Source organism: Lynx rufus, unplaced genomic scaffold (assembly GCF_022079265.1).
Source record: "Lynx rufus isolate CCGP_SWC_20201006 ecotype Redwood Valley unplaced genomic scaffold, mLynRuf1.p SCAF_22, whole genome shotgun sequence".
In the NCBI taxonomy this organism is placed as follows: Eukaryota; Metazoa; Chordata; class Mammalia; order Carnivora; family Felidae; genus Lynx; species Lynx rufus.
The window spans coordinates 15,156,041-15,172,007 of NW_025814837.1; the positions used below are offsets into that span (position 1 = coordinate 15,156,041).

Here is a 15,967-nt window from a genome sequence, read left to right on the forward strand (position 1 = left end):
ATTCTATTCCATTGGTCTATGTGTCTGTTTTTTGTGCCAGTGAACTGCCTGTTTAAATGTTCCACCTGGGGCGCTTGCGTGGCTCACTCGGTTGAGCGTCCCATTTTGGCTCAGGTCATGATCTCACAGCTCATGAGTTCGAGACCCATATCAGGCTCTGTGCTGACAGCTCAGAGCCTGGAGCCTGCTTCTGATTCTGTGTCTCCCTCTCTCTCTGCCCCTAACCCACTCGCATTCTGTCTCTCTCTCTCAAAAATAAATTATAAAAAACATTAAAGAATTTTTTTAAATGTTCCACCCATTTTTCTGTTGCACTGTACTTTTTTATTTCTTTGAATCAACAGTTCTTTATAAATTCCGGATGCATGCCTTTCGTCAGTTGAATGTGTTGCAAATGTCTTCTCTCATTTGGGGCCTGTCTTTTCACTTTATCTTTCTATGTAGAGGCAGCTGAATTATCAGTCTTTTCCTTGTTAGCAGTTTTTGCATCTTGTTTAGAAAATCTATCCTTATCTCCAAGGTCTTAAAGATCTTTATTTTCCTTCTAAAAGTTTTGTTTATGTCTAGGTGTTTAATTCATCTGGAATTGATTTTAATAGAATGTAGAGGTCCGATTTATTCAAATGGATAACCAGTTGTCCTGTCACCATTTATTGAATAACTTAATCCTTTATCCACTGATATGAAATACTAGCTGCCATAAACCAAGTACCCCGGTAAGGGTGGAGATGTTCCTAGGTGCTCTGTTGCCTGACTCTTAGCGTTTATTCCTTGTGCCAATACAAACAGGGCAGCACCCGCATCTGATCAAAATGCGTTCTCAGATTTTCAAGTCCTTTTGTTTTTGGTCTCTAGGGATTTCCCTTGTTGTCAGCTAAGCTATGCATTTAAAAGGATGTTTGTTAGAAAGTGTTTCTATGCCTGTAGTGAGGGATTTTCAGACTGTCTAGTTAACCATACCCAATGATGTAAAGCGCAGTTGTTTAGCTGATTCTTAAAACCAAATGTTTGTGATTATCTCACCTTGAGGATACGATGCAGAAAAAACATAAAGCGCTTCCATATCGGGGATTTTCTCTTAGTAAAAGAAGTAAAAGTGATTATTTTAAGTAACAAGCGTGTTAAGAGTATGTTTTGGTTAAAACCTTATGTTAAACAAAAAAATTACTTTGTGCATATCAGTGAAACTTGGCCAAAATAACAGATTTCCAAAGTAAAACAAAGCAAATGAGCCAAAAATAATCAGACCCTCATGCCTGTTACAGTAAGAATTCAGCCCGTGAAATAAATGAGTAAGTCCTGTCATGAAACAGCTTTGTGGGGGAGGGATGTGGGTGTCCATTTTGATGGACAGCTGTGGTGGCAAAGCACTATAAGGTCAGCACTATGGACATCAATTACATGTGTCTCATGAGAGTTGTGAAGACACTTAAATGAGTTAATGTTTGTAAAGAACGCAAAAGTGTCTGGTATGTAACAAGTACTGTATGAGTACTCCTTAAGGAAAAACAAGGGGTGGAGTGCCTGGGTGGCTCAGTTGGTTAAGTGGCTGACTCTTGGTTTTGGCTCGGGTCATGATCTCAGGGTTCCTGAGTTCGAGCCCCACATTGGGCTCTGCGCTGACCATGTGGAGACTTCTTGGGATTTTCTCTCTCCCCCTTCCCTGTTCCTATGTGCTTGCTCTCTCTCTCTCTAAATAAATAAACAAATAGGGGTGGCTGGGTGGCTCAGTCGGTTAAGCGTCCGACTTCAGCTCAGGTCATGATCTCACGGTCTGTGAGTTCGAGCCCCGCGTCGGGCTCTGGGCTGATGGCTCAGAGCCTGGAGCTTGCTTCTGATTCTGTGTCTCCTTCTCTCTCTGCCCCTCCCCCGTTCATGCTCCGTCTCTCTCTGTCTCAAAAATAAATAAACGTTAAAAAAATTTTTTAAAAATAAACAAATAAATAAAACTTAAAAATAAAAACAAGCGGTGGAATTATAACCATAGCATTTGGATAATGTATCCCTATTATTCCCAGATAGGAAGCATGGAAGCCACACAGCTCAGCAGTGGTTCAGAGAAGAGTCATTAACATTATATCTATTTATGGCCAGATGGATTTGGCAGTATAGACTGTCCTGTCCTCAGATCGGAAGTTGAAACTGGGAGACAGGGAGGTATTACCACCTTCTTCATTTTAACACACAAAATAGGTCTCATTTCCCTTTTAAAAGATCCGGTGTTTTGTGCAACATTTACTAGCAAAGATTTAAATAAATCACTCCAGAACCATCAGCAAGCAATGCTGTATATTAAATTCAGATTATAAGGGAAATACACTTTTCGTTATTCCAATAACGTGTCAGAATGGGCTCAACTATTCGGCACTATGACCTTTTCAACACAAGGACCGTATCTTGTTCATCTCCGGTACCCAGCACAAAGGTAATGTTCAATCAGGCATGAGTGATTGGGGAATGTGACTTCAAATTACTGCACCCTTAGAAGGCTTTCCAGGGCCATAACAATATATTCTTCTCTTCCTCAAGTCCTCTCATTTTTATTTCACCAGGGGTGGAATCCACTTTCAGGGGCCCTGCCTGCACTATTCATTGACCATGTGATATCTTCCCATTACTGTGATGTTCAACAAGGGCCAAAAGAAATCAGGAAACTGACTTCTACACTAAGTGAGAGATTAGACGATTCCTCTCCCCACTCTCAATTTCTGATATTTGCAACAATCTGCATAGGTCAACACAGCCCAACAAGCATGTATTAAGTCTTAATGATAGGCAACCTGTGGAAACAAAGATGAAAGAGATGTAAATCCCAGTCCACCTTCCTGAAGGACTTCTAGTTTAGAAGGGAAAACAGATACAGAGCTTCACAGAGTTAATCCCAATTTGGGTTTAATACCCACCTTTTCACTACACAGTAATGGGGACAAATTGGGAGTCTGCTCCTTACCACTATATCCCTAGCATCTAATAGTGTCTGCCACTGAAAACACTCAATATTTGTCAAATTTTTATTATCAAATAATGTATCAAGAGTATTAAGAATTCATAATGGGCTCACTGCAGTACAGTAGGGTAATGTGAACATCCTGCCCTTTACATTGTATGTTAGGTGTGCATGTGTGTTGAGATACCTCCAGAGAGAGCTGATCACTGATTTTCAAAGTGGTGAGGTTCTTTTTCCAAAAGGCTAATATTTTATTTAGCAGGCCTTCCACTTGGGAAGCATCTTTGCTTCTGGAAAGCTAAGAGGGGCCAGAAGTGACAGGGAACAAATACTTATCTTTGATTCTAAGTTCTAAAGAAGAAAGGTATACAGTATGACTCAAAGCAAAGAATCATAGTATCCAAAACAAAACAGAGGACAGATAGCAGAAGCTGCAAAATTCCATGGTTCCTATGAAACCAGAAAGGCAGTCAGAGTGACATAAGTCAGAGTAGAATAAGAGTGGCCTGAAGTAGAGTAGAACACAAATTGTACATTCTGCCTTAGAAAATGCCCTGCAGTGCTTCTGAGGAAGTGAAATGCATCAGCAGCAGGCCACAGGAATTTGGCCCAAGATGAATACCAGTGAGGTAGCCTTGTTAAGGTCTTTATCTCTTGCTCCCTTCTTTAAAAAAAAAATCTAAATTTTGTTTTATTTATTTAAGCAGGCTCCACTTTCAGCGCAGAGCCTGACACAGGGCTTGATCCCACGACCCTGGGATCATCACCTGAGCCAAAATCAAGAGTTGGATGCTTAACCGACCGAGCTACCCAGATGCCCCAGTGTCTTTGTATCTCTTATGTATATATTTTTTTAAAGTAGGCTCCACACCCATAGGGCTTGAACTCAAGATCAAGACCTAAGCTGAGATCAAGAGTCAGATGCCTAACTAACCAAGCCACCCAGGTACGCCTATATCTCTGAAAATTCTGACTCTGCTCTTTCTTTTCCCCTTGCTTCAGAGCACTACAACCACCAATGGCTTAGATCGTCTTATGGCCGTTGTTCCCCCAAACAGATTCTTTTCTGTTAACATCTATTCTGAGCTTTTCATTCCTCTGCAAAAACTCAACCTCTCTCCTCTCCGTTTTCAGAAAGAGCATTAAAAAGAAGAAAAAGGGGGTACCTGGGTGGCTCAGTCGGTTAAGTGTCTGACACTTGGTTTGGCTCAGGTCATCATCTTAGGTTATGATCCCAGCCCTGTGTTGGGTTCTGCACTGAGAATGGAGCCTGCTGGAGATTCTCTGTCTTCCTACTCCTTACCCTCTCCCCTGCTCACATGCTCTCTAAAATTAAGAGAGAGAGAGAGAGAGAGAGAGAGAGAGAGAAAGAGAAGACAAAGCTCTAAAATAGTAAGATATATAGGCTATTGTTTTTATGCCTATTAATATCCTTTGTCTTCAAAAATACAACCTCATACAGGAATTAAGCACATTTTTTTTGTGGGCCCTCTGTGGACAGGGATCACTTTTTCTATTTTTTTATTACTCCTAATAAGCCTAGCTCAAGGCCAAGCACGTAGTAAGCACTCAGATGGCTGATGGAACATGTAACAAACCTAACATACTGGACACTAAGATAAAATAAAAACTGAAACTAAGAATTTTATATGTATCCATTTCTCTCCTTGTTTTCCTATATATAGTACCTCATTCAGATGCTCTTATAAGCTCCTACCACACTTTAACTGCCTATCTAGATTAGGCCTTTAATACTTGTTCTGTGGAAAAAAATAATGTACTGCAACTTATAAAATGACAAAGGTAAAATAAATATGATAAAATGTTTAAAAATGAAGAAGGCTCTGACAAAATTTTGGCAATTTACCAACACAAAGATGTTTTTATCATTCGTGAAGTATGACTCAGTATTCAGTTTATTTTGAAATAGCTATCTCTTTACCTGATAGTCAATACTCAAACATCAACAAATTATTAATTCTTAAAAATTAAAGTTTTTTCTTAGGTTTGCATAAATAAGGCTCAGGCTTATATGGAATTATGACTGCTTTCAACAATTACCGAAATTTCTTTTCAAAGAATATCTTCATACTAAGGTAAGTCTGTCTATGTAACAGTCTGAAGACAGCCACAGATGTGGCATTCTCAAAACAGCATATAACTATTCAATGGAATGCTGCAAACCAACTTATTTCCTTTAAAACTTCACTAAGTAATTCCAAGGAGTAAAACAAAACATTAAAGGCTCCTAATGTTCATCCTAAGAATTAGGTAGTCTTCTTGGATTTTTTCTTCTCTGCTTCTTCCTTTTCCTTTTCTATTTCAGCTACTTGTAATTCAATTTCTTTGGCACTAAACATCTGAAAAGAAAATAAATTTAAAAGCAAATTTCAATTACACCAGTAATTTCTAAATATTTCCAAAATAAGTTATATTTTATACATTTATATCTTATTTTTTGAAGTGTTTATTTATTTTTGAGAGACAGAGAGAAAGAGAGAGAGAGGGAGGTGCAGAGAGAGAGAGAGAAAGAGAATGTCAAGCAGGCTCCAAACTGTTAGGCAGAGCCTGATATGGGGCTCAAACTCACAAACCATGAGATCATAACCTGAGCCAAAATCAAGGGTCAGATGCTTAACGACTTGACCCACCCAGCAGGTGCCCCTATACATTTATATTTACTCTTTCTTTCTGTTTCTGTTTCTTCTTTCTTTCTTTCTTTCTTTCTTTCTTTCTTTCTTTCTTTCTTAGACAGACAGTGCAAGTGAGTGAGGGACAGAGAGAGATGCAAGAGAGAGGGAGAGAGGCAGAGAGAGAGGGAGACAGAGAGGGAGAGAGACAGAGAGGGAGAGAGAGGCAGGGATCACCTGAAATGGAGCCTGTGTTTTTTGTTTTTTTTTTTTAACCCGCAACAGGGCTCATGGTCAACCAAAGTGGAGCTCAAGCTCACCCAAAATGGGGCTTGTGCTCACCTGAAATGGGTATTTATATTTTCTATTTAAACTTTAACTTTATATCTTCAAATATATAATATGTATGTAAGCAACATATTTATAACAAATATGGACAAAACTTAACTCCATGACATTTCCACTATCATTGTGTTAAAAAAGAAAGGAGGGCAGAATGTTATATTGCATTACATATCATATATATGACTATAACTCTGAAAACATTTAAATGCAGACTCATTCTGTTTATGGGCAAGTAACTCATTGCTGAACTCCCCGCTCCTCTCCACTCCACTGTCTGACTCTCTAATAGGGTTGGCCTGTTTTACCAGCCACGAGAATAGCCAAAGCGGCAGGGAGAAGGTGACTTACACTGCTGTGTTTACAGCTCCCTCACTACAGTATAAAGCAAAAACAGCTTTTATTTTATACAAATCAATTTTATTGTATTGAAAAGTAAAGAGGGGAGCAACTCGCTCAAGGTCACACTACTAAATATATCAGTGTGCTGGAACTTAGGTCTATGTAACTCTAAACTTAAACCCAGGTCTATCCAATTCCAAAGCACATGCCCTGTGTGTTACACAGCGTATCGTGAAACAGCGTGTGGAGAGGCGGTGTAACTTTGCTGCCAGTGCACCATCCTAGCACTCCTAAGTAAAAATATATGCACGCCTGGGTGTGTCTATCCGTGTGGGCAGACATGTACGTGATGGAGCTGGAGAGGCGAGTCTGGCCTCAGTGCTTTTGTGTCCTTGTGCTGTTGGTGCATCTGTCCTGAGACCCTCGACAGCAGGGATGACAACACGGCCCGGTTCCCATCTCTACACTCCATCTTAGCACCGTGGTTATTTTTGGGGGCTGTGCAGAGGCAGGACCTCCACCTATTTCCCCATTTCTCTTAGTCATTGAAGCTTTGCCGCTGCCGTATCCTCACCTCCCCATCTTCTGGCTGACGACCGGTACGAGGTGCGAATGTTGTGTCGGAACAAACGACAACAACACAACTCAAAAAACAAAAGGCCCACTGCTCCACCCAATGCTGACTTTAAAGTATTAAAGTATCCCCTTGAAATACTTCCTTCAAAACAGAAAGTATATGTAAAATAATCCTTCTTAGTATACTTTTCATATGGTTTCCCATGCTTGACGTGCTTTTTACACTCTCGGCTAGAGAGCTGGCAAACTGTACCGTGTACAGTTCTACCTAAGGAACAGTGGTGAACCAAATTTCAAATGTTCTTTAGCCAGTGAGTCCTCCATCACAATACTCTGGACAATTTATTTTGTGCCTCCGCAGTTTTAAACTATAATGGTTAACAAAAGGTACAGACTTGCCTCAAAGAAATACGGGAAGGTTGTCACACCAAGTATTAAAATTTATGTCTCACAGAGGCTCAAGGCACATCTAACTGAAAAGGAGAGACAACAGATAAAAACCAGTAGACAATTAAGAGGAGTAGAGGGTTTCTGACATAATGAAGGATAATATTACGTTAGAAGCCTGGAGGGCCAACAGCTATACTAACGGTAGCTGAATGACACTAGGTGGAAGCATATCTTGATTTTCAGAAGATCTAAAAAGACGGGAAGAATAACTGCTTTCTACAGAATACCTTGTTTTATTGTGCATTGCAAATACTACATTTTTTTTTTATTTTTTTTTCAACGTTTTTAATTTATTTTTGGGACAGAGACAGAGCATGAACGGGGGAGGGGCAGAGAGAGAGGGAGACACAGAATCAGAAACAGGCTCCAGGCTCTGAGCCATCAGCCCAGAGCCCGACGCGGGGCTCGAACTCACGGACCACGAGATCGTGACCTGGCTGAAGTCGGACGCCTAACCGACTGCGCCACCCAGGCGCCCCGCAAATACTACATTTTTAATAAATTGTTGGGGTTTTAATTTCTTTTAAGTAAGCTCTACATCCAACGTGGGGCTTAAATTCACAACCCCAAGATCAAGAGTCACATGCTCGACCAACCAAGCCAACCAGACACCCCTGCATTTTTTACAAATTGAAGGTGTGTGGCAACCCTCCATCAAGCAAGTTTATTGGCACCACTTCTCCAACAGTATTTGCTCACTTTGTGTTTGAGTCACATTTTGGTAATTCTCAGGTTTCAAATTTTTTCATTACTATTATATTTGTTATGGTGATCTGTAATCAGAAATTATGACTCACTGAAAGCTCAAATATTGGCTCGCATTTTTTAGCACTGTAATTTTTTAACATTCAATTTTTGAAAGAGAGAGCATGCAGGGGAGGGGCAGGAGGCAGGGAACAGACGATCTGAAGTGGGCTCCATGCTGACAGCAGCAAGCCCAATGTGGGGCTTGAACTCATGAACTGCGAGATCATGACCTGAGCCAAAGTCTGATGCTCAACCAACTGAGCCACCCAGGCACCGCAGCACTGTATTTTTTAATTAGGTACATTGTTTTTGTTTTTTTAGACAAAATGCACACTTAAAGAGACTACAGTATAGTGTAAATATAACTTTTACATGCATTGGGAAACCAAAAAATTCATTTGACTTGTTTTGTGGCAATATTGGCTTTTTTTTTCTTTTTTTTTTTTTTTTTAGAGAATGTGTGTGTACGTGCAAGAGTCGGGGAGGGTCGAGGGAGAGAGAAAATCTCAAGCAGACTCCACGTCCATGGCACAGAGCCTGACTCAAGGCTCAGTCTCACAACTGTGACATCACCACCTGAGCTGAAATCAACAGTCGGATGCTCAACCAACTGAGCCAACCAGGTGGCCCTGCAATACTGGCTTTATGGCGGTGGTTGGAACTGAATCCTCAGCATCTCCGAGGTGTGCTTGTTTATGGTGCTAGGAATAAATATCCATAGGCTATGTTCTATACCAACCCCATATATGACTGGCTCAGTAGGGGTTCCTGCCTAGAAGAATACATACTAAATGGGGTAGGACTACATACAGATCTCAGCACCTCTAAGTCTTCGCAAAGGTAAGTGCTCACAATAAGCACATGCGAATTAGTGAACATTAGGCTACAGAAACAAAACAGAAGTCATCATGTTGCCAGTGGATGCTAATGGAGTTTTCAGGCATTTAATGAAGATTCACAGGCGTCAAGATTTTGACAAGATTCAACTGTTGTCAAATTACTTTATACTACATATGTTTTTTCCTCTTTGGTTAATGACTTACCTTCAAAGGCTGGTTTCTTCTTATTATAGCAAGTTCAATGTTTTTTCCACCAGACTGGACAACCTAATGTAGAATAAGCACAATAGTAGAATTACTTCAGCAAATTTTACTTTTTGAAGCAAATAGATAAGGGAAAAAAACATGTTTTCCTGAATATGCTTTATTAGATCACTTACTTCTAGCAAAGCTCTTATTGCTAATTTGATAGCTTCATTGTCGTTTGCTATAGCATCTTCTGTGTAATTCTTTTCTAGAAATTCTCGGACAGTTTTAGCACTTCGGCCTATTGCATTTGCCTTGAAAAATAAGATAATTATTAGTATCATTACAGTATGAATGAATTTATGGTTACTCAGTGAAGTGTAGAGTTTACTACCACATTTCTTAGTGTAATTACTACGTGAAAATTGTAGTTTTGAAAAATTAGCTAACATTTCAGCAGTTCATTTTGTTACTACATGAATAATCTGTAATGGTGGTATGACTTATCTTCAAACATACCACTGTCTTGTCCTGGTCAATGCTTTCTACTACTTTAATGGCTTCCAATTCCTTGATAACCAGAAAAGATTGAAACAGTTGAAATTCCAAAAGAGGTATAGAGGAAAGGAGGTATATAACTTTGTAATACAGTACAAAAGGAAGAAAGAAAAAAGGAAAAAAGGACATTGGCATGAAGAAGAAACTGTTTATATGAATAGGACCGTGCGTACCATTTTCTTAGAACTTATAGAATGGTCACCTAATTACTGATTCATTATCTTTGATTCTGTAAATGAGAGAAGATTCTTCTGTTCCATTCCCCATTTTTCTTTGTTCCTTCGAAATTTTCTTCAGATGAAGGAAAGAGGTGAACGATTGCCCTGGCTGCATGGCCACGCGTAATATATATATTTAGTTCAGTCTAAATATCTAGACGAGCGGCGCCTGGGTGGCTCAGTCAGTTAAGCGTCCCACTTCGGCTCAGGTCATGATCTTGCGGTCCGTGAGTTTGAGCCCCGCGTCGGGCTCTAGGCTGACAGCTCAGAGCCTGGAGCCTGTTTCGGATTCTGTGTCTCCCTCTCTCTCTGACCCTCCCCCATTCATTCTCTGTCTCTCTCTGTCTCAAAAATAAATAAACGGTAAAAAAAAAAATATAAAAAAAAATATCTAGACGAGTATTAGTGATGATAATGAGGATGATAACAGTAGTTCATATTAACAGAGCACTTACGTGCCAGGCACTATGCTGAGCATTTTGCATGGATTATCTCATTCAACCATCACAAAAACAATTAAATAATTACTAACCCCAATTCACAAATGAAGAAATGGGAGGTTGGAAGTGTCAAAACGAGCTTTCTCATCCTCAGCACTATTAACATTTTGAACTGGATAATTCTTTGCTTGGGTGCTGCCCTGTGCATTGTAGGATGTGTAGCAGCCTCTACCCACTAGGTGCCAGTAGCATCCCCCACCCCAGTTGTGACAACCAAACAGGTCTCTAGATATTGCCAAATGTCTCTCAGTGGGTACAAAATCACCCCAATTTGTGAACCAGTGCCTTAAGTAATTTTACCCAAGATCACGGAAGACCGGGTAAGTAGAAGAGCTGAGCTCTGAAACCAAGTAGTTTGAAGTGACAGTCCAAGCTCTGAACTTTATACACTGTGCTGCCACCTGACTCTTCGCTTTGATGATTTTAGAGAGTGAGAGGAACCAGCAGAAAAGTCCATCCTTTCAATGAAGGATCCTGGCAGTGAATGAGGGAAAGTCTTAGTTCTAAGTGGTTATGGTTAGTTTTGATTATAAGAAAGAGATCTCAAAAGAGATTTTAGGAAGTGAGCGTGAAAGCCTACCTTTTGTACTGCCTGACAGTGTATTGTTCCTGTTAGCAGAAGATTATTTTTATTTCACAGAACTTTTTCTATGCCTTTATATTTCAGAGGACTAAAATAAATAGTTGCGAAATTTTAAATTGAATCTTGTGGCTCTGAAATTTCACTAAGATAAAAGGTAAAGACTGGTATGACTTTGGAGTATTATTAGCTACTAGTTTTTGGGGGGTAACTAGGTGTGGCTATGAGAGGAAGAACATAAGGTAGTGGTTTATCCAAAAAATCTCACTGAGCCCTTAAAGGTCACCTTATAAATTCCTGGTGACTTTCCTGTCCAATTCTCCTAATTGCTAATATAAAAATTCTTTAATTCTTTATTTTATTTTTTTATTTTATTTAGTTTTAATTTTTTTTAATGTTTATTTATTTTTGAGACAGAGAGAGACAGAGCATGAATAGGGGAGGGGCAGAGAGAGAGGGAGACACAGAATCTGAAACAGGCTCCAGGCTCTGAGCTGTCAGCACAGAGCCCGACGGAGGGCTCGAACTCACGGACTGTGAGATCATGACCTGAGCCGAAGTCGGACGCTTAACCGACTGAGCCACCCAGGCGCCCCAAAAATTCTTTAATTCTTATCTACTTGACTGGTTTCTTAAGATCTTCTTGCCATGCTCAAGTCCCCACCCTTTCTCCCAACCCATCACCCACCCCTCCCCCAGCCCACTTCAGAAGACTCTGATAGTCTTGCAGTATTTTTTCCTGCCTGTAATGATTAACGATGATTTCTATAGCAAAGATCATTAGCAGCCAATGCCAATATCCATTCTTCCTTTGTGACAGAACTCTAGGCAATGTGCCTGCTGAAAAGTAGGATTTCCTAGCCCCAGCTACCAGTAGGAATAGATAAGTGGAAATAAGTGGGTGGAATTTCTAGAAACCTTTGGTACCTGGAATGCAGACAGGTTGGCTGGAGATCTAGCAGCCACTTTGAGAGCATGGGCAAAGACTATGATAATAAAAGAGACAAATACCAGTGACCATCTATCCTCAAACTTCTAAGTATATGAGAAAAATAAACCCTTATGTGTTAAGAATCATCACATCCCTGTTGTTAAGAGCCAAAACAATACCTTGCAGATGTATCTTGGTATATCTTAAAGATATACAGAATAAAAATTGATAAACAAGGTCATTTTGGCAGCAATACTTTATTTACTATTAGAATTTCTTAGCTGATGAGTAACATAACAATGTTATCCTTTGTGTGGTCTCATACGGAATGTATGAAAGCTTGATGACTCTTGGAACTTTCTCCCTTTCTTTTAAGTCCACTCTAATCAGTCCCTCGTCACTATGAGAAGTTCCTGTCAAGGTCACCAATGACCTGCCCATTGCCAAATCCAGTCATTTCACTTTTCATCTGACTCAGTGGCACTGACTCAGCTGATCAACTCTTCTTGGAATGGTGTTTTCACTTGTGATCCAGGATGCCACTCTCTGGGTACTCTTCCTTTACAGACTATGCTGACTCCTTCCCCATCTTCCACTGGTCCAATGCCCCTAACCTAGATTATTATTGGACATAGCCTTCTAACTTGTTTGCCTGCTTCGACCTTACTATACAGTCTATTTCAATACAGCAGCCACACAGATACTTTAAAAATATAAAAGTCAGATCATGTTATTCTATTATGCAAAAAAATCAAATGGCTCTCTACATCACCCTATTTATTTATTTATTTATTTATTTATTTATTTATTTATTTTTAAAGATTTTTAACGTTTATTTATTTTTGAGACAGAGAGAGACAGAGCATGAACAGGGGAGGGGCAGAGAGAGAGGGAGACACAGAATCTGAAGCAGGCTCCAGGCTCTGAGCTGTCAGCACAGAGCCCGACGCGGGGCTCGAACTCACGGACCGTGAGATCATGACCTGAGCCGAAGTCGGACGCCCAACCGACCAAGCCACCCAGGTGCCCCATACATCACCCTATTTAATATGCAAGTCCTACAATGGCCTTTTTGACCCTGTAAGATCAGTCCCCTCCTGCTTCTTACTTCATCCTTCATCACTATCTTTCTGCAGTCACCACAGCACAGTCATATGCTCTGCATACAGCTTGATGTCTCACAGATATGGAACATACTGCTGCCTTATTGGTTCCTGTTTGGAATACCACAGAAATAACTACCTGGCTCGCTCCTTTACTTTCTTCAGGCCTCTGTTCACATATCACTTTTTCAAAGGTACTTTTCCTGACTACCTTACCTACCAATCACATTCTCTCCTCCCAACCTGTTCTTTTTCCCCAAAGGATTTATGTTACATGTGTACCATCAGTACATATTTTTGTTATCTCTGTATCCCCAGAACCTAGAACAATATTTGATATGCAATTCAAATATTTATAGATGGAATATTTTTTAAGTTTTTTTTTTTTGAGAGAGTGTGAGCATGCATGTGAGTGATGGAGGGGCAGAGAGAGAGGGAGAGAGACAATCCTAAGCAGGTTCTGCACTGTTAATGTAGAGCCCAACGTGGGGCTTGAGCTCATGAACTGTGAGATCATAATATGAGCCCAAATCAACAGTCAGACACTTAACCGATTGAGCCCCCCAGGCACCCCTAGAGGGAATATTTGTTAAATGATGGACTCTTTATATATTTTACTTCGTAACTTTTGATAGTGAATTATCTTTGGGAATCCTACACTACAATATCCCTGGCACAGAGGTATCTTCAACTCACAGGATTATTGCTCTGGTACTCAATTTCTTCTTTATTTCTGGCCCCTTAGGATTTTGTCCTTTTTGTAAGTTCAGCTATGCATTAAAAACATGTTAATGACCATTCTAGTATTCTATGTGGTTGCAGGAGGATTTCTGATTAATATAATTTAATGTAATGTGCCAAACCCCAGAACCCATTACTCCAAGTAAAAATAATATTTTCTGCAATATGAAAACATAAAGAAGAAGAAAAATATTTCAAGAAGGGTGTTTCCACTGATCTGGATACTGCCAGAACTACACAGCTAACTGATTTCTTAAGACTCTTCTGTCATGGAAGGGGCAGCTATATGTCTTTATTGGAAGAGAAACTTACTCCAGATAGGAGTTTTATTTCCCTGTAACAAATGCCTCACTTTCTGTGAACTTCCTGAATGTTTTCTTCACCATGATGGTATCCTACAAAACACTGCTGGTGACCAAGGAGGAACTGAGAGAATATACTTGTGCCCATAGGATTCACTGGTCTTATGTTCTGTAATCCTAAAGAAGCCAGCCTAGTAAAAATAGGGAATAGCCAACTGAAGACTCAGTTATAGCACCAGGGGTGTGTGTGGGGGGGGGCGGGGAAACAGCATCTTCTGAAGCCAGGTTTACGTTTGACAAGATCGTCTTGTGTGCCTGGAAACAGGATCATAGCCACAAATCTAGGAGTCAAGGGATAGATGTCTCATTAAACCCCTGATAGCCCACTAATAAAATTTTTGCTTCTAAGGTTGTTTCAGTTTATTTAAAAAAAAATTTTTTTAATGTTTATTTATTTTTGAGGCAGAGACAGACAGAGCATGAACAGGGGAGGGTCAGAGAGAGAAGGAGGCACAGAATCTGAAACAGGCTCCAGGCTCCGAGCTGTCAGCACACAGCCCGACACGGGATTCGAACTCACGGACTGTGAGATCATGACCTGAGCCAAAGTCGGCCACTTAACCGACTGAGCCACCCAGGCGCCCCAGGTTGTTTCAGTTTAAAGGTCCTAGTTCCCAAGTTGGCAGTGTGGTAGGGGAGGGAGAAGAGGCAATGTTCTACTAGGGGATATAACAATAATTTCACTGAACTAGAAGCTGAGACTTCCACTTGGCAATTTTGGACTCCTCATGCCGTTGAACCAGTAGGCAAATAATGGGTTACTGTGAGGATGGTATGATTTATTCTGATTATCAAGGGAAATAAAGTTACTATTAGACAATGGGACCAGGGAGATGTCTTGTACTCAAGGGATTTTCTGGAGATCTCTCTTATTATTCCCATATAAAGCGAAAAAAGTTAACTCAAGGCTCTATAATCCATCAAGGCAGGATCACTAATGGACCATAATCTTAAAAAAAGTCTGTGTTAACATGCCAGATAAAGAACCTCAACAAACTGACCAAAGTGCTGGTAACAGTTATTTCTGTTCTCATTTCTGCAACAGGTCAGGTGGCCAGAGTTTATATTTTTAACTTCCCATTTCCATAATTCATTTCATGCGTCCTCTCTCTGCGCCTTGTAAAAAACTACATCCTAGCACTGTGAAAGTGTTGGCTCCACATGGTACCACAGCCATGTCCTCAACAGCCCATTGTATCACTTTATCAGGCTCCTTGGTAAAAAACAAGCCATAGAAATGAAAAAAACAAAAAACCCCCACCTGATCTCATGGCTAAAGTGCTATATATAGTTTCCCCAAAACAGAAATAAAGCCAGAAGATTTTATTCTACCTTTCAAGACTGGATATCAGAATTTATATAACACACATAAAGAATCATTTGGCCTAAGCATGATGTAGTGGAAGGAACACTGTACTAATAAGGCAGAAGACCCTAAGTTCTAATGACAGTTTTGTCATTAACTAGTGGTGTGGCTTTTTTTTTTTTTTTTTTCAACGTTTTATTTATTTTTTTTGGGACAGAGAGAGACAGAGCATGAACGGGGGAGGGGCAGAGAGAGAGGGAGACACAGAACCGGAAACAGGCTCCAGGCTCTGAGCCATCAGCCCAGAGCCCGACGCGGGGCTCGAATTCACGGAGCGCGAGATCGTGACCTGGCTGAAGTCGGACGCTTAACCGACTGCGCCACCCAGGCGCCCCTGGTGTGGCTTTTTTAAAAAAATCACTTGACTCCTGAGTCTCACTTACCAAATACGTAAAATGAAAAAGTTTCCAAATGTTTTTTTGTTATCATTTTTTTAAGTTGCATTTGATTTCAACCAAAATCCTACAAGAAAGTACAATGTGTGAAATCAGTAAAATGGTTATGGGGTATACATGTGTGCAGGTGTATGCACACACCTGTTCACACCCT

At 40.3% G+C, this 15,967-nt stretch overlaps 1 protein-coding gene across 3 annotated transcripts in view; it reads right to left on the reverse strand.

Annotated features, from left to right (window-relative positions):
* Nucleotides 1–4,957: 4,957 nt before the first annotated feature.
* The window catches only part of PSMA8 (proteasome 20S subunit alpha 8), a 49,987-nt gene continuing 38,977 nt past the window's right edge, over nt 4,958–15,967 (reverse strand). For all 3 annotated transcript variants that reach the window (XM_047087071.1, XM_047087069.1, XM_047087070.1), the window contains 3 exons: nt 9,254–9,373; nt 9,078–9,140; nt 4,958–5,307 (listed from right to left, as the gene is read on the reverse strand). In XM_047087071.1, the coding sequence (XP_046943027.1) occupies nt 5,215–5,307; nt 9,078–9,140; nt 9,254–9,373 (276 nt within the window). In that variant the 3' untranslated portion in view covers nt 4,958–5,214. The remainder of the gene's footprint in view (nt 5,308–9,077; nt 9,141–9,253; nt 9,374–15,967) is intronic.